The 26,144-nt window shown below is 43.2% G+C and overlaps 1 protein-coding gene across 8 annotated transcripts in view; it reads right to left on the bottom strand.

The window, feature by feature from the left end:
- Window positions 1–15,710: 15,710 nt before the first annotated feature.
- CDADC1 (cytidine and dCMP deaminase domain containing 1) overlaps window positions 15,711–26,144 on the bottom strand; it is a 58,833-nt gene continuing 48,399 nt past the window's right edge. For 4 of the 8 annotated variants that reach the window (XM_084879417.1, XM_084879421.1, XM_084879414.1 and 1 more), the window contains 2 exons: window positions 21,868–21,928; window positions 15,711–16,193 (listed from right to left, as the gene is read on the bottom strand). In XM_084879417.1, coding sequence (XP_084735543.1) covers window positions 16,120–16,193; window positions 21,868–21,928 — 135 coding nt within the window. In that variant the 3' untranslated portion in view covers window positions 15,711–16,119. Of the gene's footprint in view, window positions 16,194–18,031; window positions 18,979–21,867; window positions 21,929–26,144 lie in introns of those variants that run through there. The other 4 variants (XM_084879418.1, XM_084879416.1, XM_084879419.1 and 1 more) reach the window with 3 other exon arrangements.

The following is a 26,144-nucleotide window of genomic DNA, read 5'->3' as shown; positions in this document are numbered from 1 at the left end:
TGTGCTTGCAACCAATGTACATGCCCTTGACCAGAACTGAACCTGGGACCCTTCAGTCTGCAGACCGACGCTCTATCCACTGAGCCAAACCAGTTAGGGCAAAAAATATCTTTAAGCCGAAACCGGTTTGGCTCAGTGGTAGAGCATCGGTCTGCGGACTGAAAGGTCCCAGGTTCAATTCCGGTCAAGGGCATGTACATTGGTTGCGGGCACATCCCCGGAGGGGGGTGTGCAGGAGGCAGCTGGCCGATGTTTCTCTCTCATTGACGTTTCTAGCTCTCTCTCTCTCTCTCTCTCTCTCTCTCTCTCTCTCTCTTCCTCCTCTCTGTAAAAATATCAATAAAATATATATTTAAATATATATATATCTTAAAAAAAAAATAACAAAAAAGAGGTTATCCCAAAGACCAGGCTGACACACCATTTAAAATGCCTTTGGGACAGAGGATGGTTGACTGCCCAGCCCCTGCCCCCGGAGGGCCTGCCTGGGACCCCAACGTCAGGAGCAGGCCGGGCCCTGAGGCCGGCATCGCCCTGCTGAGGGGGAGACACCGCTTCCGTGTCCGGACACGGAGCTCGGCGTCCACACGGCCAGGCCCGCCGGTGCTGTGCCAGGCTGCGCTGCCAGCCCGGGGAGGACCGGCGCCTGCGGCCGCACCGTCCGCCCTTCACCTCGAGCAGCTGTTCTCGCTGTCACTTCGCTGTGACTGTCTGGATTCGGGCGCAGCAGGGGCCTGAGCAGCAGGAAGCCGGCCCCTCGGGGAGCGGCAGGGCAGGAGGGACTGGCAGGAAAGGCTCAGGATCTGGGCCGGCCTCATGGTGTGAAGTCAGGCTCGGGTCCGAGCTGCCTGTGACAAGCTTGCGGGCTGCCTCCCTGGAGACAATCCCCTGGTGAGTCTGCCGGTCAGTTCACCATAGAATGGCGGTGGTTTAGGTTCAAGACTGTGTGGACTTACATGGATGCACACAAGTCCTGTGGCTGCTCTCCCTCCTTATCCCCCGCCCTCCCCTACCTTCCCTGAGGTTTGAGGTCTGATTGCTGCTTCTCTGCCTGAGTTCTGGCTCACTAAATGAAACCCTCTTCCTGTCAGCCATGCCTCCCTCCACGCCCCGGAAGAGAGGGCGGGACAGGAGTGACTGCTGCCAGCGAGCCAAGCCCTGCCCTGAGGGGGAGGCCTGGTGAGTTTGGATCCTGACCCCATCCAGTGGCCGCATGCGAGGGTCCCAAAGGCTTCAGACCTCGAGGCAAACCCCAGCCCAAGAGGAGCCAGCAGTGACCCCGGATCCAGGCTCTGCTCCCACTGCAAGCAGCTGTCTCTTTGGAGGAGGCTGGCCCACAAGGACCCTGAGGAGAGGCTCAGGTCTGCGAAGGTCCAGCGAGGAGGCAGACACACCTGATGCACTGAGCGTCCACTCAGGCTTCCTGAGGGGCCCAGTGCCTCTGCTGCCCCCGCCTGGCCCGGGAGGAAAGCACAGCTCCCCTTCCAGGGGCGACGTGGTCCTAGGGCCCTGTTAGCGCCCTGCTCAAAAGCCCACTCCTCTTCATCTTTCAACACCTTGTGCACACTGTATCCGTCATCTTGGATGACATAACAAGACACCACCAATGGCATAACAAAACACCATCTTGGATGACATAACAAAACACCACCAACAGAATTCTTACGGTTCTGAAGGCTGGCAAGTCCCAGACCAAGGCGGCAGCCGCTCAGCGCCCATGAGGCTCTCCCCGCGGGCAGGGCCTTCTGATCAGTGCCCATGTGACCTCATCGAACCTTAATTAATTCCATGAAGTGCCATCTCCAAATACAGTCATTTCAAGGGTTAGGGCTTCAACATAGGCATCTTAAGGGGAGCCCTGGCTGGTTTGGCTCGGTGGATAGAGCGTCGGCCTGCAGACTAAAGGGTCCTGGGTTTGATTCTGGTCAAGGGCAACACATGCCCGGGTTGTGGGCTCAATCAATTGTTCTCTCTCATCACTGATGTTTCTATCTCTTCCTCTCCCTTCCTCTCTAATATTAACAAAAAATCTTTTTTTTAATAAAAATAAAAAATCTTATGGGGCAAAAATATTAATTTCATAACAATATTCTCCTGCTTAAGACACTCAAAATCTAGCTCAGAGAGAACTAACCATCTGAAGAGAAGATTCTGTGTTTGGAAGAATGATAACTAGACAAGTCACAAAAGTAACAGACTTCAGTAGGAGCAAGGTTTTGATAAGTGTTTCCTGGAGGGCAGAGGATGGTTAATATTATTTCTGTTTTGCTGATTCTCAGATGCTGAGAAAGCTAGCACAGGCTTCTAGGTAATGAAGGGAAAACCCTTGGTTAAAGTGAAGTCTTTGTTTTCTGAAGGTTGGAGAAATGTGTCAGTTAGCAACTGCTGCGTAACAAATCCCCCAGACTTGATAAGTTAAATGAAATCAGTTATGGTTTCTTTGCAGGTGTGTGGGTTGGCGTGGGTCACCTAACCTAGGCAGGGCAGGCTGAGATGGCGCTGCACTTTGTGTCTGGTGATGGGAGAAATGCAAAAGAGCAGGTGGAGACACCCAAGGATTCCTGGGGCCAAAACCAGAATTGGCATAAAGCCATTTTCACTTCGTTCTATTGAACCCCAAACCAAAGGTGGAGAAATACACTCTACCTTCCGGTGGGAGGCACTTGCAAAGCTATATGGTAGAGGATGTGACAGTGAAAAACTGGGTCCACTGAGTACTACCTGGGAGACAAGCAGGGCTGGAGATAGAAAGAAAGGTGATACTGGGGAGAGAGAGAGAGGGAGGGAGGGAGAGAGAGAGAGAGAGAGAGAGAGAGAGAGAGAGAGAGAGAGAGAGGACAAAATAGAGTCACACTGAACGTTGTGACCGGCACTGAATTTTAAGAACTAGTTTCATGTGTGGCTTTGCCAACACCAGCGATGCAGCCGTGGGTAAGTCATTGCAGCCGAGACTCCATCCCATTACCTGAGAGTGGACGTGACACGCCCACATCACAGTGGGAAAATTAAATGGATATGGAAGTGCTTTACCACAAAGAGCCGGCGTGTGTGAAGGACACAGTAGGTGTCCGAGCGGTGGGAGCTGTCACCGCGGCGGGAGCACAATGGCTCCTTTCAGCGCTGAGGGGCAGTCATGTGGCCGGAGCGAGGCACAAAGGGCCTGTGTTGTCGGCCGAGGGGGCTGTGCTGGGGTGCGGCTACGCCACAGAAACAACATTTCAGTCATAAGTAGAGTTCCAGCGTGGCGTCAGGAGGCGGGGGGAGCGTGCAGAGCCGGTCCGGTCCTGAGGACTGGTGGGGGCGCAGCCATTCCTGGTGAGGGCTGACCAGCAATGCCCAGTCAAGGGCCGTCCCCCCACCATGCTCAGGGAGTTTTGATGTCCACATTTCTGGTTGATTCCAGGGGCATTTGGTAGGTATGGGCCAGGGGTACTAACTCTCTCACAATGCCCAGGAGTGTCCTAGACAATGGGCAATGATTGCATTCGAAATGCCATCCGTGCCTCTTGGTCAAAACTGGACGAGGCAATTTCAGAGTGCCAATTGTGAGATTCCAAATACATGCACGTCCCATTTTTAGCAAGCCCCAACCCATCATTTCCCACAATGCCTCACTGCACTAACGGGAAAAGTATTTGATTTCAGAGGACCCCTAAATATGACTGAAAAAGCACAGCCACAACAGCAAATCATTATAAACTATATTAGGAGTAAAATTATACTCAAAGTTTTATAACAGTCATAGATATCCATGATTGTGTAAGGGCTATTAAAAAGTTATCAGGCAGATAAATTATCAATGATTCTGGCATGGAAAGACAGCCAACTCCCCTGCGTGGAGACCCCACACAACCACAGAGTTAGCACGCACATTAACGAACTGTTATTTTGTTTGCCACTTACAACATAAAAGGCTCTTTGCAGATCTGTTTTCTTAAAAAAAAAAAAAAATTGGCTCGGCAGTTTGAGCTGGTATCTTCTTTTCGATCAGCACTCATATTTTCCTGATTTGGGGACTTGGATTAAAGCAGTAGATTTAGTAACTATTTGCTATTGAAGATGAGGCACCTTTAAAAGAAGGGGCTGGCCCTCATTCCCAGTGTCCCCCCTCCGCCCCCTGAGCTCATCCAGAACCATGTGGCCTGTGGCGGCCAGAGAATGGCTGGCAGAGTGGTTTCCCTTCCTGCAGGGCCCAGCCACCAGCAGTGACTTCATAAAAGGGGTTCTCAGCATGGATGGCCTACAGAGGCCCTGCTGGCACAATGCCACCTCCTCGGGGTGGGCAGGCTGGAGGAACTGAGGTGAATTTGTCATCTGGCAGCAACTTCATCTTTAAATGTGAGCCTCCAGCTGCCAATTAGAGTTTGGAATTATCAGAGTGCTCGTAATTGCGGCTCTCCCTAGCAAGTCCAAGATACATTTTAAAACAAACGTTCAGAAACACACTGAGCAGCAAAAGAAACTGAGTATTATCCAGCATGCTCCTCACAGATGTACCAACTAAACTCTGGGTTTGTCAATGCGTGGCCATTGGTGCCAACTCAATACCAACAGGAAACCCCCGTTAGGAAATGAAGAAAACTTCCTTCAGTGCAAACAGCTCAGCTGTGCTGCAGCAGCCGAGTGAGACAGCACAGCTGTGAGGCAGCCCTGGGGCCAAGTCCTGGGGCTGGCCCTCTCCCGCTGAACAGCTGTGCTCGGCTCTGCTCCAGCCCCGTCTACGGCTGAGACAGCTCCACCAATAGCTCCGGCCAGAGAACCACAATCTTCAGGTTTAACGGAAAAGTTCACTCCCAGAGCCAGAGGAGAGGTGACTTATATAGATAGAAGTCACCCACCCAATCCTTGACTGGTTCATCCTCATGCAAATGAGGAATCCAAAGTCCTCACAGTAGGATTGGTCCACAGGGCACAGTCTTGACTGGTCATAAGAGAGCCACTCCGATTGGTCAGGGACAAACTGATGGGAATATAGCTGTGAAGCTCCAATTGGCTGGCAAAGCCTCAGTCCTATTGGCTGAAATAGGATTCCAGGAATTCCTCTATAAGGACTGGCTCAGCTGGCAGAAACACTGGCAGAAGTTCAGTGCAGATTTCTTCCTAAGGTGTAGTTTGCATGAGAGGCCCCTGTGCAGAAACGTTACAGGGCAACGAAAAGCTAGGAAAATTCCAGGGCAAGAGGAATATGGAAACCGGAAGAAGAATGTTAAAAGAAGGCCCCGCGGTGTGGGCAATTTTCAGAGCGCTTGTGCACGGCAAGCCCTTATCTCCCCCAAAGGCCCTGGAGAGCAAATGGTTAAAGCCTCCCTGAGGGAGAATGCAGGAAAGGAGGGGAGACGTGGAAAGGAAAAAGGGGCAGTTTCATTTTTTACTCCCTGAGCAGAGAAGCCAGTCGCCTCAAGGCTTGGCAAGATAAAATCGCCAGGTCCTTCTCCTGAATTCTGGGACTGCCACGACAAATTAAAAAGGAACCTGGAGAATTGTACCAAAGTATTCGGCAGCGCCTGGCCGGCGTGGCTCGGTGGTTGAGCACAGACCTATGAACCAGGAGGCCACACTTTGATTCCCGATGGGCGAATGCACAGGTTGCGGGCTTAATCCCCAATGTGGGGCTTGCGGGAGGCAGTTTATCAATGGTTCTCTCTCATCATTGATGTTTCTCTCTCTCTCTCCCTCTCCCTTCCTCTCTGAAATCAATAAAAATATATTTTTAAAAATGTTCTGCAGAGGAAGTTTGTAGCAGGGGTTCTGCAGGGCGTCCAGAGAGCCGTGAGGCACAGGCCGGATGGAGTTGCTGAAAGCGAAGTGCAGGTTCCGCTCCCCGCGGTTGCACAGGAGGAACAGTGTCTGGGCTGGCGGGACCGGCCGGCCGTGGTGGACACTCCCGGGAAGGGGAGGGTCTGTCGCCCTGCTCCGGCGGATGCTGGCAGGAATGGACCCGGAGGCGGCCAGGACCGCCGGGAGCGTGTCTTCCTGAGCAGGTCCTCGCTGGGGCCTCGGTTCGGGCCGTGTTTTCCCCCCGCGACCACACCAGGCTTGTGGGCTGGAAGGAGGTTCCCGGGAACTCTCTCCCACCAGCTGGGTGATGGCGGGGCGAGTCCTTGGGTAACAGACCTTCCGAGGCCGTGCTGGTGTCCAGGTGGACCAGGAAAGGCGCTGCCACCCAAAGGTGGGCGGCAGAGCCCGGGTGGGATTCCGCGGCCGGGGATGCGCTCGTGGCAATGAGGCTGTTCGTGGTGACACAAGCCGAGCGGAGGTCGTATTTGTCGAAGAAGCTCAGCTCCGGGGCGGGGAGCCGCAGTCGCTGCCCCGCTCCAGCACAGGTCCCTGCCCGGGCCACGCAGCCCGGCTCCGGTCCACATGGTCTCCGACTGCGGTTCCGCTGCTGCTGAGCAGCTCGGCTGGAGGCTGGAGGGCGGGGACCAAAATCTCCATTGTGGAAGGTATTACAGATTGAGAGTATTACAGATGTCCCCTTTGTCCCCGCATCGCGCCCCTCCACCTGGCACCTGCCTGCCCAGGCCTTCACCACCATGTTGTCTGTGCCCACAAGTAAAGCATGTATGCATGTCAGATCTTTGAGTAACCTCTTCCTGTCAGCCCTCCACCCTCCCCTCAGAGATTCCTCAGTCTGTTCCATGTTTGCAGGCCTCTGATTCTATTTTATTCATTAGTTTATTTTGTTCACTAGATTTTTTATTTTGATTTTTAGATTCAATTGTTCATAGATATGTATTTATTGCCATTTCATTGTTCATATTTTTTATGTTTTTTTTTCCCCTTCCATCTCTTCTTCTTCCTCTTCTTAAAGAAGATCCTTCAGCATTTCATATAATATTGGTTTGGTGGTGAGAACTCCTTTAGCTTTTTCTTGTCTGGGAAGCTCTTTATCTGACTTTCAATTCTAAATGATAGCTTTCCTGGGTAGAGCAATCTTGGTTGTAGGTTCTTGCTGTTCATCACTTTGAATATTTCTTGCCACTTGCATCTGGCCTGCATATTTCTGTTGAGAAATCAGCTGACAGTCATATGGGCACTACCTTGTAGGTAATTAACTGCTTTTCTCTTACTGCTTTTAAGATTCTCTCTTTGTCTTTAACCTGTGGCATTTTAATTATGATGTGTCTTGATCTAGATCTCTCTTTGGACTTTTCTTATTTGGGACTCTCTGCACTTTTTTGACTTGTAAGTCTATTTCTTTCACCAGGTGGGGGAAGTTTTCTGTCATTATTTCTTCAAATGGGTTTTCAATATTTTACTGTCTCTCTTCTCCTGGTACCTCATAATGCAAATGTTGTCCCAGATGCTCCTTACACTATTTTCACATTTTTTTATTCTTTTTGTTATTCTGATTGGGTGTTTTTGCTTCCTCATCTTCCAAATTGTTGATTTGATTCTTGGAATCCTTTACTCTACTATTGAGTTCCTGTAAATTATTCTTTATTTCAGTTAGTGTATGCTTAATTTCTGATTGGTCCTTTTTCATGTCTTTGACATTCTCAGTAAGATTCTTGTAAGTCTCATTAAGTACCTAGAAGCTCTTAATAAGATTTTTGAGCAACCTTATAGCCATTGTTTTGAATTCTGTATCTAGTAGTTTCCTTTTGTTTCATTTCTTTGTCTCTGCGTTTTGACTGCCTCCCTATGTTTGTTTCTATGCATTAGGTAGAGCTGCTGTGTCACTTGGAATTGGTATAGCCTGCGAGTAGGTGTCCTGTAGGACCTAGTGCCTCAGCCTCCCCAGTCACTGAGTTGGGCATTCTAGGGGCGCCCCTGTGTGGAGTGTGTGCACAGTTTTGTTGTAGTTTAGCCTTGATTACTGTTGGCATCATTGGGAAGAATTGAACTCCAGATCAATTGGCTGTGAGGGCCAGCTGCGACTACAGAAGACTGCTGTGCAGGAGACACCCCTGTGGAGCAGGACTTGCTTCAGTGGGGCTTTGGTGCTCACTGAATCTGCCCCTTGAGTGTATCACTTGTGCTTGTGTAGAGTTGTAATCTGCTCTGGTCTGAAGCTGTCCATTGGGTGCACTGGCTCTGCAGCTTCTGGGGAGATGCAAAGTTAGCCATTGCCTGGGGAGAGAGAGAGAGAAAGAGAGAGAGAGAGAGAGAGATCTGCAGATGGGTGCTACTTATATTGGGCTAGGAAGTGCCCCCACACATCCCAGCTATGAAGCAAGGCAGGCTGGTGCTAGTGACAGGTCTTGGGCCTCTTATTGATAGGTTTGGGGCATGCTGATGACAGCTGCTGCTTGTTTGAGAGATTTTAGGAAAGTCTAAAGCCTGAGCTAGGATAGGCCATTCATATGGAAAAGCAGCTGTAAACCACTTATCTGGGGCTGCAAGTTAGATAGGGCAGGATCTCAGGCAATCACCAGGATGGGACAAACAGTGTGAGCCATGCTGAGGGAAACTCAGATATGGCTGCCAGTCAGCTCTGTCATGGGGAAGATCGCAGCATAGGAACATGCCCCCTGCAAGTACTCCCACCTGGGAGAAAGCTGCCCCCAAGTTCCTGCCCCGATGCCAAACAGTCCAGTCCCTCCCTGTATGTCCTTGGATCCCCCAAGCCATTGCCCCAGTGCTGGAGCTCAGAGGAAGCAGGACCCTGTAAGTTCATGCACCGGCCCTTTAAGAGGAACTTCCTGTATCTCCAGCAGCCTCCGTGTTACTCAGCCTAAATCCCTGCTGGCTTTTATAGCCCAAAGTTAAGGGGACTTCTCTTCCCAGCTCTGGGGGTCTTGTGTGGGGCTGGATCCCTTGCTTCTCATGGGAGGCCTCTGCTGCCGAGTGAAATAAATGACACCCGTGGATGTTGGACCAGCTCCTTCCGCACCCCACCCCTCTCGCCAGTCTCCATGCACTTTGTTTATTTCTCTAGTTTGTAGGACTTCCATTCAGCCAGATTTCAAGCAGTTCTGAATGGTGGCTCTGTATTTTAGTGGAAGCAGCAAGTTACAGCGCTTACCTCCAGTACCATCTTGGTTCTCTTGCCTTGCTTCTTTAATAAAATTTGCTTGCTTTAGTAAATTGGCCTTATCACAACACAATCAGGGTCACTTATTTAAATTTATTTATATGAGCCCGACCAAAGTGGCTCCTTGGTTAAGCTTTGTCCTGTGCAGTGAAGGGTCGTGGGTTCAATTCCTGGTCAAGGGCACATACCTGAGTTGCAGGTTCCATCCCAGACCCAGGTCAGGATAAGTAAGAAAGGCAACTAATAGATGTGTTTCTCTCTCTCTCTCTCTCTCTCTCTCTCTCTCTCTCTCTCTCTCTCTCTCCTTACTTCCCTCTCTGCCACTCTCTCTAAAAATCAATGGAAAACATCCTCCAGTGAGGATTAACTAGCTACATAAATTTATTTATATATGAAGACAAGCCCTGAGTGGGGACACCCTCCTGGCCCCGGGGCTGTCCCACAGCACCTTTCCTGGGCTCTCCGAGCTGCCTGTGTGTTATTTATTCATTTTTCACATATTAAAACAATTATTAGTTTGTAGGAGAGCTTTAAGTTTATCATCTCAGAATTAAACACAATTCTAAAAATTATTGTTATTCTATGTAAAAGCATGACAAATTTGAGTAGGATACATGAACTTCTTTCATCGCTACAAAAAGAGTGAGCTGACAAACTGAAGAGTTACATAAAAAATAGAGGGGGAAAAGCAAGCACAGGACCCTTCCAAACAGAGCAATTTCAGGTTATTTAATAGAGGGACAGAAGACTCACTCCATTAGGGCCTCAAGGCATCATCATGCATTGAAGCTGCCAGAAATACTGAATCTGAGTCCATAAGGAAAAAACAAGTGTCTAGAGACCATAGCCTATTTAACAAGACAAAAGTATGGAATTCTGCCGAAACCGGTTTGGCTCAGTAGCTATAGCATCGGTCTGGGGACTGAAAGGTCCCGGGTTCGATTCCGGTCAAGGGCATGTACCTTGGTTGCGGGCACATCCCCGGTAAGGGGTGTGCAAGAGGCAGCTGGTCGATGTTACTCTCTCATCGATGTTTCTAGCTCTCTATCTCTCTCCCTTCCTCTCTGTAAAAAATCAAATAAAATATATAAAAAGTGTATGGAATTCTATTTAGAGATGTTTCCACTTCCAGAATAATTAGAAATGAAAGTGTTGCCATTACAGATTCACTGTCTAAGAAATACATAAAAGATAGCTTCTTTTATTGAACACCTATATTGTGCAAAGAATGTCATACATTATTTCTAGTCCTTTTAATGATCTTACAAAGTATTTATTACTATTCTCTCTCTCTCTCTCTCTCTCTCTCTCTCTCTTTTACAATTTTATTGTGTGTTGGATTCAGCTTAGTGGTTAGTCAATCATATACTTTACACAGTGTTCCCCTCAATATTTCCAGTACCCAACTGGCACCGTACATACTTATCACAATATTGGCTATATTCCCTATGCCAAAAATATATATATATATTATTGATTTTTTACAGAGAGGAAGGGAGAGAGATAGAGAGCTAGAAACGTCGATGAGAGAAACATCAACCAGCTGCCTCTTGCCCAACCCCTACTGGGGATGTGCCCACAACCAAGGTACATGATGCTCTACCGACGCTCTACCACTGAGCCAAACCGGTTTCGGCCAATCTGTGCTTCTTAATCCCTTCAGCTCTTTCACCAGGTTCCCCAGCCCCTCTCCCCACCGGCAAGCCCCGTGTCCTCTCTGCGGAGTGCCCGGCACAGAGTGAGCACTCGGAAATATGTTAGTGAGCTGAGGGGTGTTCAGATAAAGAACCCAGAGAGCAGCCACTGGTTATCATCATAGTTGATATGATGAAACGAAGTTGGTCAGAAGTTATGGTTTGCAATAGCAGCCCTCCACTCACTGGCTTAAACTTCTTGAGATTCAATGGCATCATGCACTCACAGTACATTCAAATGTTTTTGCTTAACTCGTGCTCTTTTTGAACGCTGGGATTGTGCACATCAGACTGCACAAGGTACTTCAAGCTTTTCATCCCTCTCCCCTACCCCCCACCCCAGCTCACCAGGAAGAGCCAGTTCCGTTTGCACATGCTCAACAGCAAACAGGCTCCTATGCCACCTTGTGCCCGGGGGTCTGTGCGTTGGGTGTGGGCATCAGCACTGGGATGAACCAGGGCTTGTCCCCACTTGGGCTCCCTGCTCTCTCTCTCCTACATGTTAGGGTTAGAAATAAACATTCAGGAAAGTATGTACCTTAGTGTCACTGAGGATAAAGTTCAGGTTTATAAAGAAGAGTCTTGGTGCCATTCACTGACCCATAAGTAAAGATGGCCGAAGGGAAAAGGTTCGGGAGGCAGGCGGGAGGGACGGCAGGAGCAGTACCTGCTGGGCTACAGTCATCCTTACAGACACTAAGCGGTAAAATAAAATTAGAACTCTGCTACATACTGCGTCTATGAAAACTCACTAGTCTTTTACTAATGAGCTCTTTCTGTCATCACATAAGACAGAGAGGCTGGATGGTACCTTTGTAAAACCAGATAGTTCTTCACTGCTTTCCACTGTACATAATCTTTACAGATAACTAAAACTTCATGAATTTGATTGCTGCATACTGAAACTACTCAAATGTATTATAAAAGGTTTTTTTAAATATGGTAGCAGCCCCTAACCAATGGTATTTTCATATTTTGAGTTATTGTCAAAGACGTTCATAAAGTAAGTGATTAAGCTTCACGGGGAGCTCAGTAGGCGATGCCCGAGGTAAACAGTTGGGAGGTGCAGGGTGAGACTCAGGTTAACAAACTGAGTAAATTAAACTGGATCTTAAATCGCCTGGGGGACTCCTGCAAGCAGAGATGAGAGTTAACCACTAGAACCAAAATACACAGTGAGCCAGGTAAGCAAAGCCTTTTAAAATATACAATCAGAAACAACAAGTGGAAAAACATCTAAATGCTATAGTGATGTCAAACAAGATTTAACTCTTTATCCCAAAGGTTGTTTTCCAGAAAGCATGCTTTGTCTCCATCAAACCTTAAAAATCACCCTGGCAGAACACGTACTCCTCTGGCACATTGTGGGGGCTTATGCCTAAGGAAAATACACACAGTGACATTGTGAGGTGGCTATTTGTACTAAATATGTGATTTAAAATGCTTAAAATAACCACGGGAAAAGAATTTGATGCTTAAAGTTAAAACATTACAGAAATTACAAAAATGGAGAAATGAGCATATAAATTTACCTGTTTTCCCACAAAAATCATTACAATGAAAGCAGAGGAATTTTGTTTATTTTAAACATAAGTGTACAGGCAGAGAGAACGGGGACTCAGTGGCAGCAGGTGGAAGCTGTGCCCATGGAGGTGCAGTCCCAGGAGGCGCTGCAGTGCAGGAGCCACATTAGCCTAGAATATCTAGTGCTGAGTCACTCTGGGTGGGGTTTCAAGCAAAACTCAAAACTAATTCTAGTAGTGCAACAACAATCATAAAACAGTGCCTTCAAAATTTGGAGGGAAAATTATTCTCAATCTATAATTAAATGTGAGAATAAAATAAAAACTACAGATACTCACAATATCATAACTGTTCCCAATAATCTATCTGAAAGACATCCCACCACATGTGCCCTTTCTCAGGAATCTTCTGAAAGAGATGCCTCACCAAACTGAGGAAGAAAAAACGGGTCCCAGGAGACAGGGACCCCCGGACACATGAGGGAGAGCCGGGGAGAGCCTGTGCAGACTGGAGGTAGTCAGAGGCTTTTTAGATAGAAGGCAGAGAAGGATTTTTTAAGGATACCTAATGTATTGGATGCACTGAGAGAAGGTTATACAATTGGGAGAAAAGTTTGGCTATGGATTAGTAAGAAAATTAAAAAAACCCAACCCCCATCCCAAAAATACAATTTTTAAATTCAGGAAAATAAGTTCAATAGGAAAGGAAAAATAATCATAGTGCACAACATGACAAACTGTGAATAGCCATTGTCATAATGAATATCGATGTAACCAAAATAAAAGTATAGCAATAGTCGGAAGACGGAAGTGTGTGGAGAGGAGACTGAAGTGAAAGAAAGCCTTCCACAATGGAAATTCAAAATATAAAAGCCTAAAACTGAAAAACTATTTGGAGGTTTGGAGATAAATACAAAAGAATCAGCTAGAATAGTCAAACCTGAGTGCCTCCGGGGAGGGTGATGTGTGGATAAGGGGAGACGATTGCTTCAAAGTAAGTTTTAATGAACTATTTGATAATTTTAAATGTGCAGGTATAATTTTACTAATGTATCTAAACTTACAATAATGGAAATCCTTGAATCTACTACTACAACCTCCAGCCAATCTGTCAACATGTGCACTTACATTAAAAGCAAAACTAAAAATGGAAAAATGTGTGCTAGTCATACTCAATGAGGCCCATGGCCTGCTCCTTAAGTACACCCACAGGGAGGTTCTCAACCCGGAAGCTCATCATTACCACCTGGAGGGCCTGGCCCCACCCCAGCGAGGCCCCGCCCCCAGCGAGGCCCCGCCCCCAGAGTGTGTCTGATTCAAGGTCTGGACGAGCCCTGAGAAGGCGCACTTCTAACAAGTCCCCATGGGATGCCAACCTGCTGGGGCAGGGACCACATTCTGAGAATTGTTCTCTACGACTTGATAACGTATTTGTGTCTTTCACTAGACTGTGAGCTTCTTGAGATCAGGGAGAATTTCTTACACATCACCAGGGGCTGGCCAGCGTCCAGCAGTCATTTGATTACTCAACAAATACTGAATGCCCATTATGTGCCAGGAACTGTTGTAGACACTGGATTCAGCAGTTAAAAAAACCCTCTATCTATAACTATATATCTATATCCCTGCCTCATGGAGCTTCCCTTCTGGTACGACATAGTAAAGTCTCAATAAGCTCTGAAATCTGGCCGGTTGTACAGAAAAAGATGCATTATCATGACCATTTTAATAGTGCTATGGAAATATCAAATTTCCATTTCCGAATCATATTATAGTTTTCCCCATTTGTATGTTTCTCCCATCTGTATGTATCTTCTGATATCCATCCCACTCCAACACCCAACAATAAATCTATAAACCTGGCAGTACTCCAGGCTTTTGGTCTTACAAAATATTTACTGACCGATTTATAAAACATCTGATGGAGTGACATATTAGTAAAACAACAAATCCGAGAAAACTTTAAAGAACATAAAATTAGTGTATGAAAGCAACTGGAGATGTAAACAAACCTGTGTTTGCATATTGATAAATATTAGAGAAGAGCCTAACCACTGGTTATCTCTAAGAGCCTAACCAACCCTCCTCTCCCCTCTCTTCCATGCCTGCACCTTGTGTAAAAATGTTTAGGATAGTTCTCAACTGCCTGCTATGATGACTTTGAACTTCCAGTGGAACTAAACAGCCTTCGGTACAATCAAGGGTATCTGGTCAGGATTTGGATTATCCTGTGCAATTCTGAGGAACCAGCAGAAGGCCTTGTGAAGCCACGTGCTGTCACGGACAGGAAGGGACAGCAGAGCCAAGCCGGGGAGCAGGTCCTCAGGGCGGCCTGCCTCGGCCTGTGGGCACGGCCACTGAACTCCCTCTGTAATGGAGGAGAGTGGAAAGCGGGAACCTTCAGCTTTGGAGTAATTTTCTGAAAATGTGTGTGTGTGTGTGAGAGAGAGAAAGAGAAAGAGAGAGAGAGAGAGAGAGAGAGAGAGAGAGAGAGAGAGAGAGAGAGAGAGAGAGAGAGAGAGAGGGATGTTTCACATCTGAAGAGCAGTTTGGAATGATGTAACTGAATTGAACATAAGTGTACTTTCATGACTTGCAGTATGCTTAAGGTTTGCGAATGTTTTTGAAAGGCCTTGAATTCAAAGCCATGAGACACCTGGTGTTAGTTATGTGGAGGGAAAATGGTCATCATTATAAATAGAATTCTAAAAAGCTAGTTTCAATGTTCCAAACTATTTCTTCTCTGTTAAAATCATAACCAAATTGAAGATTCATTGCTAGTGATTTCAGGAGTAAGTGCTATCAAATAGTAATAGTCTCAAAATAATATTTTCCTATTGCTATCCTAAATCAGTGATATACCACTGTAGTCCAACAAATCACTGTGATTTCTACATATGAAAGACTTAAGAAAAATTAATAACCTTTATAAAATAAACTTTTAGTAATGCAGACAAGGTCCACTAACTTCATTTATGTGACTCAATCTTAAATAAATTCTGGTTGTTAGAAAGCTTTGGGTATAAATGTCAACTTTTGGTGATTCACAGACTCTCTAAAATGGCCAGGTGGGCCCTGGCTGGCATGGCCCAGTGCTTGAGTGTCAACTCTCGCATTGAAGGGTCGCAGGTTCAATTCTGCACGAGGGCACATACCTAGGTTACAGATTTGACACTCGGTTGGATACATCAATGTCTCTCTCACATTGAACTTTCTCTTTCTCTCTCCTCCCTTTCTCCTCCCAACCTCCTTTCCACTCTCAATGGAAAGCATATCCTTGGGTGAGGATTTTAAAAAAATTGTTTTTAATGACCAGGTTGGCTCAATGGTTGAGTGTTCATCCATGAACCAGAGGTCACCAGTTGGATTCTGTCAGGGTATATGCCCGGTTTGCAGGCTTGATTCCGAGTAGGGGGTGTGCAGGAGGCAGCCGATCATTGGTGTTTCTATTCTTCTCTCTCTCTCCCTTCCTCCCTCTGACATAAATAAAAACATATTTAAAATAAACTGGCTAGGTTGTCATTTATATCCTTGGAGCAGTTTATTGATTGTCACAGTTATAATCCAAGTGAATTAATATTTCTTAAAAGGTGTGCATTTCTCTGCTGAGATGTGACCTCCAGTGAACCACACTGCTGTTTAGAGTGGCTAAGGTAAAGCAAATGGGGGAAAATCAATCCCATTATACCTCTATTACCGGTACTCCATTTAGTGTAACAAAAGAGCAGAGTACTATGTTCTGGAAAACAAACAAATCTCAAAACACTATCATTAACATCATTCATACGCTAGTAATAAATTAGTGTTCTCAAATTTTTTTTCAACTATTTACAAAGTCCATCCTTATTGTCTGAGTGAACAAGGCTGACTTTTTAAAGTGCAATGAAAATTCTTGAAGTCTTCACTCCAGTTCAGACAGGACTCCTCAGTGGTTCCCGAGACACAGCTTCTTGTGCGGGTGCACGTCTTCCTTCGGAGGGATGGGGCGCACCACTCCATCTAGTGTTCAAGAATCACAACGTCAGGAGAACTTCACTTCAAATATGTTTGCATTTGTTAAAGTCATACAGGTTGCAAGATCAAAATAATGTTTAAGTTCAAAAGGAATATTCATTTATTTAATCTTAACATGCTCAACTGTTGAAGATAGATTCCAGATAACTCACTCAAGTAATAGTATCTGACCTTTAAAAAAAGGGCTCAGGCCGAAACCGGTTTGGCTCAATGGATAGAGCGTCGGCTTGGGGACTGAAGGGTCCCGGGTTCGATTCCGGTCAAGGGCATGTACCTTGGTTGCGGGCACATCCCCGGTTGGGGGTGTGCAAGAGGCAGCTGATCGATGACTCTCTCTCTCATCGATGTTTCTAGCTCTCTATCTCTCTCCCTTCCTCTCTACAAAATCAATAAAATATATATTTTTTTAAAAAAGGGCTCAGAACAGTGTAAGAACAATTCATCAAACATTTTTTGGAGAACATTTATTACTTTTATTAGCTGGGAGGATACAAAACGCACCCCCTTCTCCTTTAAGGATGTGAGGACAGTCTGTGGAGCATGGCGAATGCGGGGAAGGCTCCACCATTCCCACACTCCTCCACGGAGAGGATGACAGAACTCACTCATCCCTGCATGGGAGAAGAGGTTGGCTCCAACCTCTCATCGTCTTTTGATTTTAAAAGCTTAATTGGTATGAGAAATTGTATTTAAAGTGTCCAATGTGATGAGTTTTGATTTAGTATGCATCCCAGAAACCATCACTGAAGTCAAGGTGATGAACATATCCACCATCTCCCAAAGTTTCCTCCCGCCCGGCCCTCTGCTTCTGGTCTTCCCAGGGACCTGCGTGCCCTCCAAGCCTGTGTTTTCCGCTCTGCTCTGTTTTCTTAGCCATAAGGACACCTGATTAGGAGGGCGCAGTCTTGCCTTCTGGAGGCAGATTGGGAAAGCCTACTCTCTCTCTTAAAAAAGAAGATATATAGTAAGAAAATGTATATTCAAGAACACCACCCAAAAACTAGAACAAAATTACTTCCTGTGTGCTCCCTGATCTAATCCCATTCCTCTTTCACCCCATTTGAAAGTAACTGCTATCCTGAATCCTTTGTTTCCCATTGCTTCTTAAAAATAATTTTACCGCCCTAACCGGTTTGGCTCAGTGGATAGAGCGTCGGCCTGTGGACTGAAAGGTCCCAGGTTCGATTCCGATCAAGGGCATGTACATTGGTTGCAGGCACATCCCCAATAGGGGGTGTGCAGGAGGCAGCTGATCAATGTTTCTCTCTCGTCGATGTTTCTCTCTATCCCTCTCCCTTCCTCTCTGTAAAAAAATGAATAAAATATATTTTACCGTGTTTCCCTGAAAATAAGACATCCTCCGAAAATAAGACCTACTTATAGGTTTCCTTCTGAGTGAAATATAAGGCATCCCCCGAAAATAAGCCCGCCCCCCCCCCCCCCCCCCCAGGCTACACATGAGAGATTTGGTCCACTGATTCTGAAAGAAATGGAGTCACAAGAAATTCACCAGGAAATTCAGGAATTGGATTGTTATGATGATGTTCCAGAAGATGATGACATGATTGTCATTGAATAATGAGTAAATTCTAGATACTGTAGGATTCACAGTTTGTCTGGTTTGTGTTGACAACTACCGTACTACCGTACCTTATACAGGTAATAAATGTCCTTTATTTTCATTTAACAATAAATGTGTACCGTATTCTTCTTCATGGAAAAATAAGACATTCCCTGAAAATAAGACCTAGCGCATCTTTGGGAGCAAAAATTAATATAAGACACTGTCTTATTTTCGGGGAAACGGTAAAAAAAATAATTTTACAATATATACTAAACAATACGATACTGCCCTGGATGGGTGGCTCAGTTGGTTGGAGCATGGGTTCCATATACTAAAAAAAGTGGCAGGTTCGATTCCTGGTCAGGGAACATACTTAGATCTTGGATTTGATCTCCTGTCTTGGCTCATCTAGGAGGCAACTGATTAATGTCTCTCTCTCTCTCTCTCTCTCTCTCTCTCTCTCTCTCTCTCTCTCTCTCTCTTTCTTCAAAGTCAATTTAAAAAGTCCTTGAGTGAGGATTAAAATAAATAAATAAAAAGACCTTCCTACTAACATGTGCCTAGCATGGACTGAGTGTTTAAATTAGCCCAATGCCTTAAGAAACGCCGTTGAAAATACTGGGCAATTTACCACCAGTTCATTTAAAGAACAAGATACCACTGGACACCTATTTGAATGACCAAAATGTAGAACACTGACAACACCAAATGCTAGAGAGGATGTGGAACGATAGGAAGTCATATTCATTGCTGGTGGGAGTGCAAAATGGTACAGCCGATTTGGCAGTTTATTACAAAACTAAACATACTCTTTATCATATGATCCAGCAGTCATGCTCTTTGGTATTTATCCAAAATAAGTGAAAACATGTTCACACAAAAAAATGTACACAAATGCTTATAGCAGCTTCATTCATAATTGCAATTATTTGAAAGTAATCAAGATGCCCTTCAGCAGGTGTACTGGTTAATAATGGAGGATTCTGTAATCAAAGAAAACACGATAATTTCAAGAGAAACATCAAAAGTGCTTTATTCAAAGTAATGTCTATTGCTAGCTACGCATGTCCCCCATCTTTCAGGTAATTTATGGATACCGTCCCAGTAGAATGTTTCTTGTTTTGAGGCAAACCATTCAGAAACCCAATCTTCTACTTCTTCATATGATTTGAAGTGCGTGTGCCATCGATCAGAACAAGTGGTAATCTGGAGGAGCAAAGTCTGGTGAATACGGTGGCTGGGTTAATACTTCCCAGGCAAGACCTTTTAATGCGTCTTTAACTGGTTTTGAAGTGTGTGATGGTGCGTCATCATGAAGCAAAATTACTACTGGTCATTTCATGATCAAAGCATGGTTTAAATTGATTATCTGTTACTGGTAGCGATCAGTATTAACAGTTTCGCCTCGTTTTAGAAGCTCATAATACACTTCTGGGATCACTTTCCTTCTGAGAAAATGTGCATTTGCTTCTCCCAGAAGGCGTCCCTGAGTGGGAACATTTAGTTTCTGCGGAGGACCCCACGCTAATGTGAGTCTCGGGTTTAGTTCTTTAGTTTTAGCAGCGGCAACAGCTTCCTTATTCTCAAGATCCCAACTCACATGGATGTTTGTCCCCAAGGTAACCTGGCTTTGTGTTTACTGACTGTGGTATTTAATTTAATTCTATCAAACTGTTCCTCTTATTTCTATGTTTTCCAAGGAAACAGGAGTATTTGGATATTTCCCTTATTTTCTTCAATGCCCTGTGATTTCTTAAGAAGAATGGTGTGGGATATTTGAGTTCCAGTTACAGAGTGGAAGTGATTACTCACAATGCCTGCCTGCTTTCTCTTCTGTCCCTGCTGCTGGAACCGAGAGGGCATAAACTAACAGGTCTCCTCGGAGCTGAACACCTTTTCAAGGTCTAGACTTGGTTGGGGAGGGTAAGGAGGAGAGGTAAGGAAGGACAAATACCATAAAGCCTGATTTGGCCAAAGGTCAAGCCTCAGTCTTGCAATAAACTGGTATTTTAATTTTCATCTATTTGAGTCCTGTCTTGTTTCTCAGCTGATTCCAAAATTAGAAAGTAATCTACTAATATGAAATGGTCAGAATATATGATTTCATAAAAACAAAGTAGATTAGTGGTTGTCTGGGGATAGGGGGAGTGAAAATGGGAGTAAATATAAATGAAATGGTTTCTTTTTGAGATGATGAAAATGTTCTGAAATTAGGTTGTGGTGAAGCTGCACAACTGTGAATACAGTAAAAACCACTGAATTCTATATTTTAAATGGCAAATTTATGGTGTATGAATTAGATCTCAATAAAGCTGTTATAGCATTGAGAAAGACAGAGATTTATTTGTTTATTTTAATTTATTATTGTTGTTGTTATTATTGTTAATCCTTACCCGAGGATATTTTCCCATTGATTTTTAGAGGAAGGGGAGATACGGAGAGAGGGAAACATCCGATGCGAACATCAATTGATTGGTTGCCTCCTGCAAGCGCCTAGACCAGGGACGGGGATGGAGCCTGCAACCGAGGCACGTGGTACAAATTGAACTGGGGACCCTTCCCTCTACGGGCCAATGCTCCATACACTGAACCAAACTGGCTAGGGCGACAGGGATATTATTTATTGATATAAAACACTTCTTCAAAAATGAATACAAAACATGAGCTTAACAGTTCAATGAACTGTCTGTCACAAAGCAAACATCCATTTAACCATCATCCAGGAAATAAATAAAACACTGCCAGCACAGCAGACGCCTTTCTCTTATTTTCTCCTAATCATGAACCCCTCCCTCCAATCTTGGGACTTCTAACCACAGCATATCTTCCTTTCCTTAATGATCTAGGAACAATAAATCCTGGATACAAGTCCTTTGTTGATTATAAGTGATAAATATATTCTCTTATTCCATGGCTTTTGTCTGCTTTTAATGGTATCTTTTGATGAACATATATTCTTAATTTTAAAATAGATAAATTAATCCATCTTTTTATGGTTAGGACTTTTTGAGTCCTTTCTCTAATAATAGGGAATTATTAACTGATCCCCTCAAACACTGTTATTGAATATACATTCTTTAATCAGATCCACATAAATGATGGGTGGGGTAAAAGTAGGTTTTTAGTTGTTCATATGGAAAGCAATACAATAATTAATAATATAAGAATAAACTGTATCATTTATTCACAACTCTAAACCTACTTTTGTCCCTCTCTGGGTATATCTTTCTTTTCCTTTCACTTATTTTTCCTGATAAATTTTAAAAAAGAAAGCTGAAGCATAAATATGTATTTTTGTCCAGATTACTACTTGAATAAAATTAATTCATAACAAAGAAAATCAAGATATTTACATAAAGTTATTTCCTGATTTTTCAGGATAATCAAATCATTGTTATTATCAAGAAAACTTTACTTTATAAACTTCCACTTACCTAGAATACAATAAAAAAGCTAGCATAGCTAGTATTTAAAAATAATATTGTACACCAATAACTAAAGTTCAGTTAATGTGTGTAAGAAATTGTAAATCTCTCAAAGATTCTATTACTTTCAAAAATATCTGTGTCAGTATGCAAATAATAAAGCTTTGAAGGCTATTAATTCATTTATGGTAGCTGTGATGACTGACAGTTAATTAGAATATGAAAATACCCAGAACATTTCTAGCCTCTGACAAATCTGAGCAAATGTGGTTTTACTCTAATAAGAATGCACATATCCTCATAATTTGGCCCTCGATCCAGCTGTACTACTTAAATGTAGCTTTCCTGTCAAACTATCCAAAAAACTCTTGTTTGGTATGGAAGAACACTGTTGTTTACTATTTCATATAAATTTAATTTATGAAATCAATTTGTATACGATTATTTATATTAAACTTCAGATTATGCAGGACTAATTACTAGCCAGTACTTTCCATCATACCTGTAAACAAATGCTTGTGAGAAAACTGAGTGGCAAAAATCGAACCTGGAAAAAGAGTATGCTCTGTCTAAGACTACAACAATTTCCAACAATTTCATTAAAATTCACAATGTATTATTTCTTCTCAGCATTAAGGATAACCTCAACAAAGGACTTGTAAATACTTACTCTCTTTGCTTTCAGGCTCATTTTGTTCAAGAACACAAGTTTCTGCTGGATTCAGTTGCCACTGCAAAAGGGCACAATCATTTTATTTATATGTTTAAGAAGGATTTAATAAATAGTATTTCAGCACCCTGCTCTCAAATATCAAAACAATTTCAAAAGCATAAGAAAAAAGAGCATATCTATACCAACTAAGCCCTAATGACACTGAAGGACCTGAGTCCCTGAAGGATATGACTTCTGGGATCAAAATCAATATCCTTAAAGAAGAAATGAACTTTAAAGCCTTTACTTTCATTTTATAGGTAACACCAGAAAAGTATAGTGACTTGCTCATGGTTACACACTAACTAAAGGCAGCAATAGAATTAGAATCTGGGTCTGCCAATACTATAGAATTTCCACCATCTCATACTCTATCTTCAGGTCCTTCTGATCTTATAAGAGAAGGCCCTGATATTAAAGAATGAAAATATGGTCAAGATTATCTTGCCTTTTAATATAGTTTATATATATATATATATATATATATATATATATATATATATATATATATATATATCAAAGCCCAGTGACAAAAACGGCAGAAAAACCAGAGGTCAAGATTATCTTGCCTTTTAATATAGTTTATATATATATATATATATATATATATATATATATATATATATATATATATATATCAAAGCCCAGTGACAAAAACAGCAGAAAAACCAGAACAACCGGTGGCTCTGCACTGTGGCAGCCAACCAGCCTGATCTGGGCCCTGATCAGCCCCGGACACCCCCATCGGGGGCAGGTAGGCCATCCAACTGCCCACAGCGCCTGTCCCCCACCAGCCCAGCCCAATGGGCCCCCATCAGAGCGGCTGGCTAGACCCCACCCGTGCACGAATTCATGCACTGGGCCTCTGGTATCATATAATATACTTCATAAGTTCTCTTTTTTTTTAATATATACTTCATATATTATATGATACCAGAGGCCCGGTGTACGTATTTGTACACCAGTGGGGTCCCTTGGCCTGGCCTGCAGGGATCAGGCCTAAACTGGCAGTCCAACATCCCCCAAGGGGTCCCAGATTGCGAGAGGGTGCAGGCCAGGTTGAGGGACCCCACCGGTACATGAATAGGTCCACTGGGTCTCTAGTATGAACGTAAGATCTTTAGTTAATCTCTTCCCACCCTCCTCCCTCACCACTTCCTCTGAAACTCATCAGTCTGTTCCATGTTTCCATGCCTGTGCAATGAGCATCTGCCCCCTGGTGGTCAGTGCACATCATAGCTACCTGTTGAACAGTCACTTAGGCTTTTATATATATAGATTATTTATATATCACATCACCTCTCTGATTAGTTTTCCACTTTAACTATTCAGAAAGAAATAGGGAAGCCTGAAGATTCTCAGATATTATAGCAAAGGCTGAAGCAGCAGATAAGAAAAATGAGTGTAATCAGGATCTCATAGCACAGCCCTTCCTTATTTCCTGGGCTAGAAATCCCCATTATCAGAATCACTTAATGACTTAACCACCAGGGAACTATCTCCAGAAAGGCACAATTAAGTGTTTAGTACCTGGGAGCCTTTTCCATAGCATCAGTTGATTCATCAGATAAACTAGCTAATATCATGGGGACAAGAAAAATAAACATTTCACCACGTGGAAAAAAGTCCTGGGAAGGGAGGCCGTCAAGAACTGGTTGGCCGGCTATAGAGATGGGACGGTCAGGGTTAGCACGAGGAAAAGAGAACTTATAAAGAGTGAGAAGTCCTATATAAAAATTCATTTTAAAGGCACGTTTTAAAACTTGTCAAGCCACTGATATCTATTAATTTGGGCAGAATAAAAATTAGTAATCCTGAGTTTACATTTAAGGATGATCATAAAAAGACTATTTCCAACTGTAAAAATTTAGAAGCAATGTAGGTGTCGAACAACAGAACAATTGTTAAATAAGGTGTATCTATAGATTGAAATATATAATTATTAAAAATTATTTTTCTTGCCGAAACCGGTTTGGCTCAGCGGTAGAGCGTTGGTCTGCGGACTGAAAGGTCCCAGGTTCGATTCCGGTCAAGGGCATGTACTTTGGTTGCGGGCACATCCCCGGTAGGGGTTGTGCAAGAGGCAGCTGGTCAATGTTTCTCTCTCATCGACGTTTCTAGCTCTCTATTCCTCTTTCTTCCTCTCTGTGGAAAATCAATAAAATATATTTAAAAATAAAAAAATTTTAAAAATTAAAAATTAAAAAAAATGATTTTTCTTGTTCATTTGTGAAATATAATGAACAACATAAACTAATGAACCAACACAGAACCAGAAGAAAAAATATTTTAGAATATAACAGAAGTAACCCTGTTATTTACAAATTTTTAATATTTCCTACAACTTTGGTGATATTATACTACGTTGGTATAGTTTTGGTAATATTATTATATTTAAAATCATTTTTATTAAAATATTAATGTTTATTACATGTAAAAAATTATTTTTGAAGAATTTTCACTGACTGAAAATATAACATGTTAACAACAGTATCTATGAGTTACAGGATAATATAAGTCCTTTTTTATTTTTTTAGTGCTCTACAATGAGCATATGTTACTTTCATAATTAAAAAAAAAAATAACATGATCTAACAGAAAAATCCACATGAGAGTTTAGGATTAAATGGACATGGGTTTATACTGGCAAAAGTCTACTTTTGAAAGTACTGTTGCCCAGCCCTAGTCTAACTAGCAATAACCCCACAGAACAGAACCACTGACCTTAAGGTATATGATGACACTTCAAAGAAAAGAGCAAACATTTTTCATACAAAGTTAATTTTAATATGCTTTAATCTTTTAAAAATACCAAATTTGCCCTAACCGGTTTGGCTCAGTGGATAGAGCATTGGCCTGCGGACTCAAGGGTCCCAGGTTCAATTCTGGTCAAGGGCATGTACCTTGGTTGTGGGCATATCCCCTGTAGGGCTGTGCAGGAGGCAACTGATCGATGTTTCTCTCTCATCGATGTTTCTAGCTCTCTATCCCTCTCCCTTCCTCTCTGTAAAAAACTCAATAAAATATATTAAAAATAAATAAAAATACCAAATTTACTAATATTCTTATACTACTTTTGCCAGTCTAAAAGTATAATAATTATTAAAATTCAAACTTAAGATAAGTACTAGTTCATGTCAGTTGCTGGTATTTACAAAACTAGGTGTTTAGCTCACCAGGCAATTTAAATCATTTACATAATATTGCAAACAGGCCAGACAAGGGGAAGGAGCAGATTGGAAAGCTAATGTTCACTGGGAGAGAACAGTGCACCTGAGGGAGGCTTCCTGGGTGGGTCTTGGCCACACGGGTGTTTCTGTGTCACAGCTGTGCTCAGAGAGCCTTCCCTCCCTTTGTTTTCCTGGCCCTTCCACTTCTCCTGCCCTAGCTTACATTCTGCCCATCTCTTCATTCTCTGTACAATTGACAAGCTACTAAAATCCACCAGTAAGCAAGATATTTCCGAATTCACTTCACCCATCACACACAGTCCTGAAATGCTAGGCTACTTAATCTTTATAAAGAGAATTTGAAAAATTCTTCTCACACTCAGGTGAATGAAGAGATAGAAAACAAAACCACAGAACTGGAGATTTCTCCTTGACTTGCTGGATGTAAGCTTTTGTTTAGTTTTACAGAAAAGGAATCTTTCCCATGTCTTCTTTTAGAGCCTCCCCTTTTCTTTTTAAAGTAGTGATAAGCCGGGACCGGTTTGGCTCAATGGATAGAGCGTCGGCTTGGGGACTGAAAGGTCCTGGGTTCGATTCTGGTCAAGGGCATGTACCTTGGCTGCGGGCATATCCCCAATAGGGGGTGTGCAAGAGGCAGCTGATCGATGACTCTCTCTCATCGATGTTTCTGACTCTCTATCTCTCTCCCTTCCTCTCTGTACAAAATCAATAAAATATATTTTTTAAAAAATTAAAATAAATAAATAAATAAATAAAGTAGTGATAAACTTTAAATAAAATGAGATAAAAGACAAAAATACAGGACAAAAATTTAAAAAGCAAAAATTTGTGATACTTCATACACACAGAAATTAGATAGTATGTTGTTATATTTTTTAAATTTTAAATGTATTTATAGTTTAATAAGTATCTTTTAGGTGCTTTACAGGGGTGGGCAAATTAAGTTAAATTATCAATCATCATTACCTAAAAGATAAATCATAAGTGAGGATATGAAATAATAATAATAAATAATACAATAATCCTACATAATAAAAGAGCAAT

This window comes from Pipistrellus hanaki (assembly GCF_964339955.1).
Source record: "Pipistrellus hanaki genome assembly, chromosome: 3".
NCBI lineage: Eukaryota > Metazoa > Chordata > Mammalia > Chiroptera > Vespertilionidae > Pipistrellus > Pipistrellus hanaki.
The sequence above is the reverse complement of the archived record's forward strand: the minus strand, read 5'-3'. Positions and strand labels throughout refer to the sequence as shown.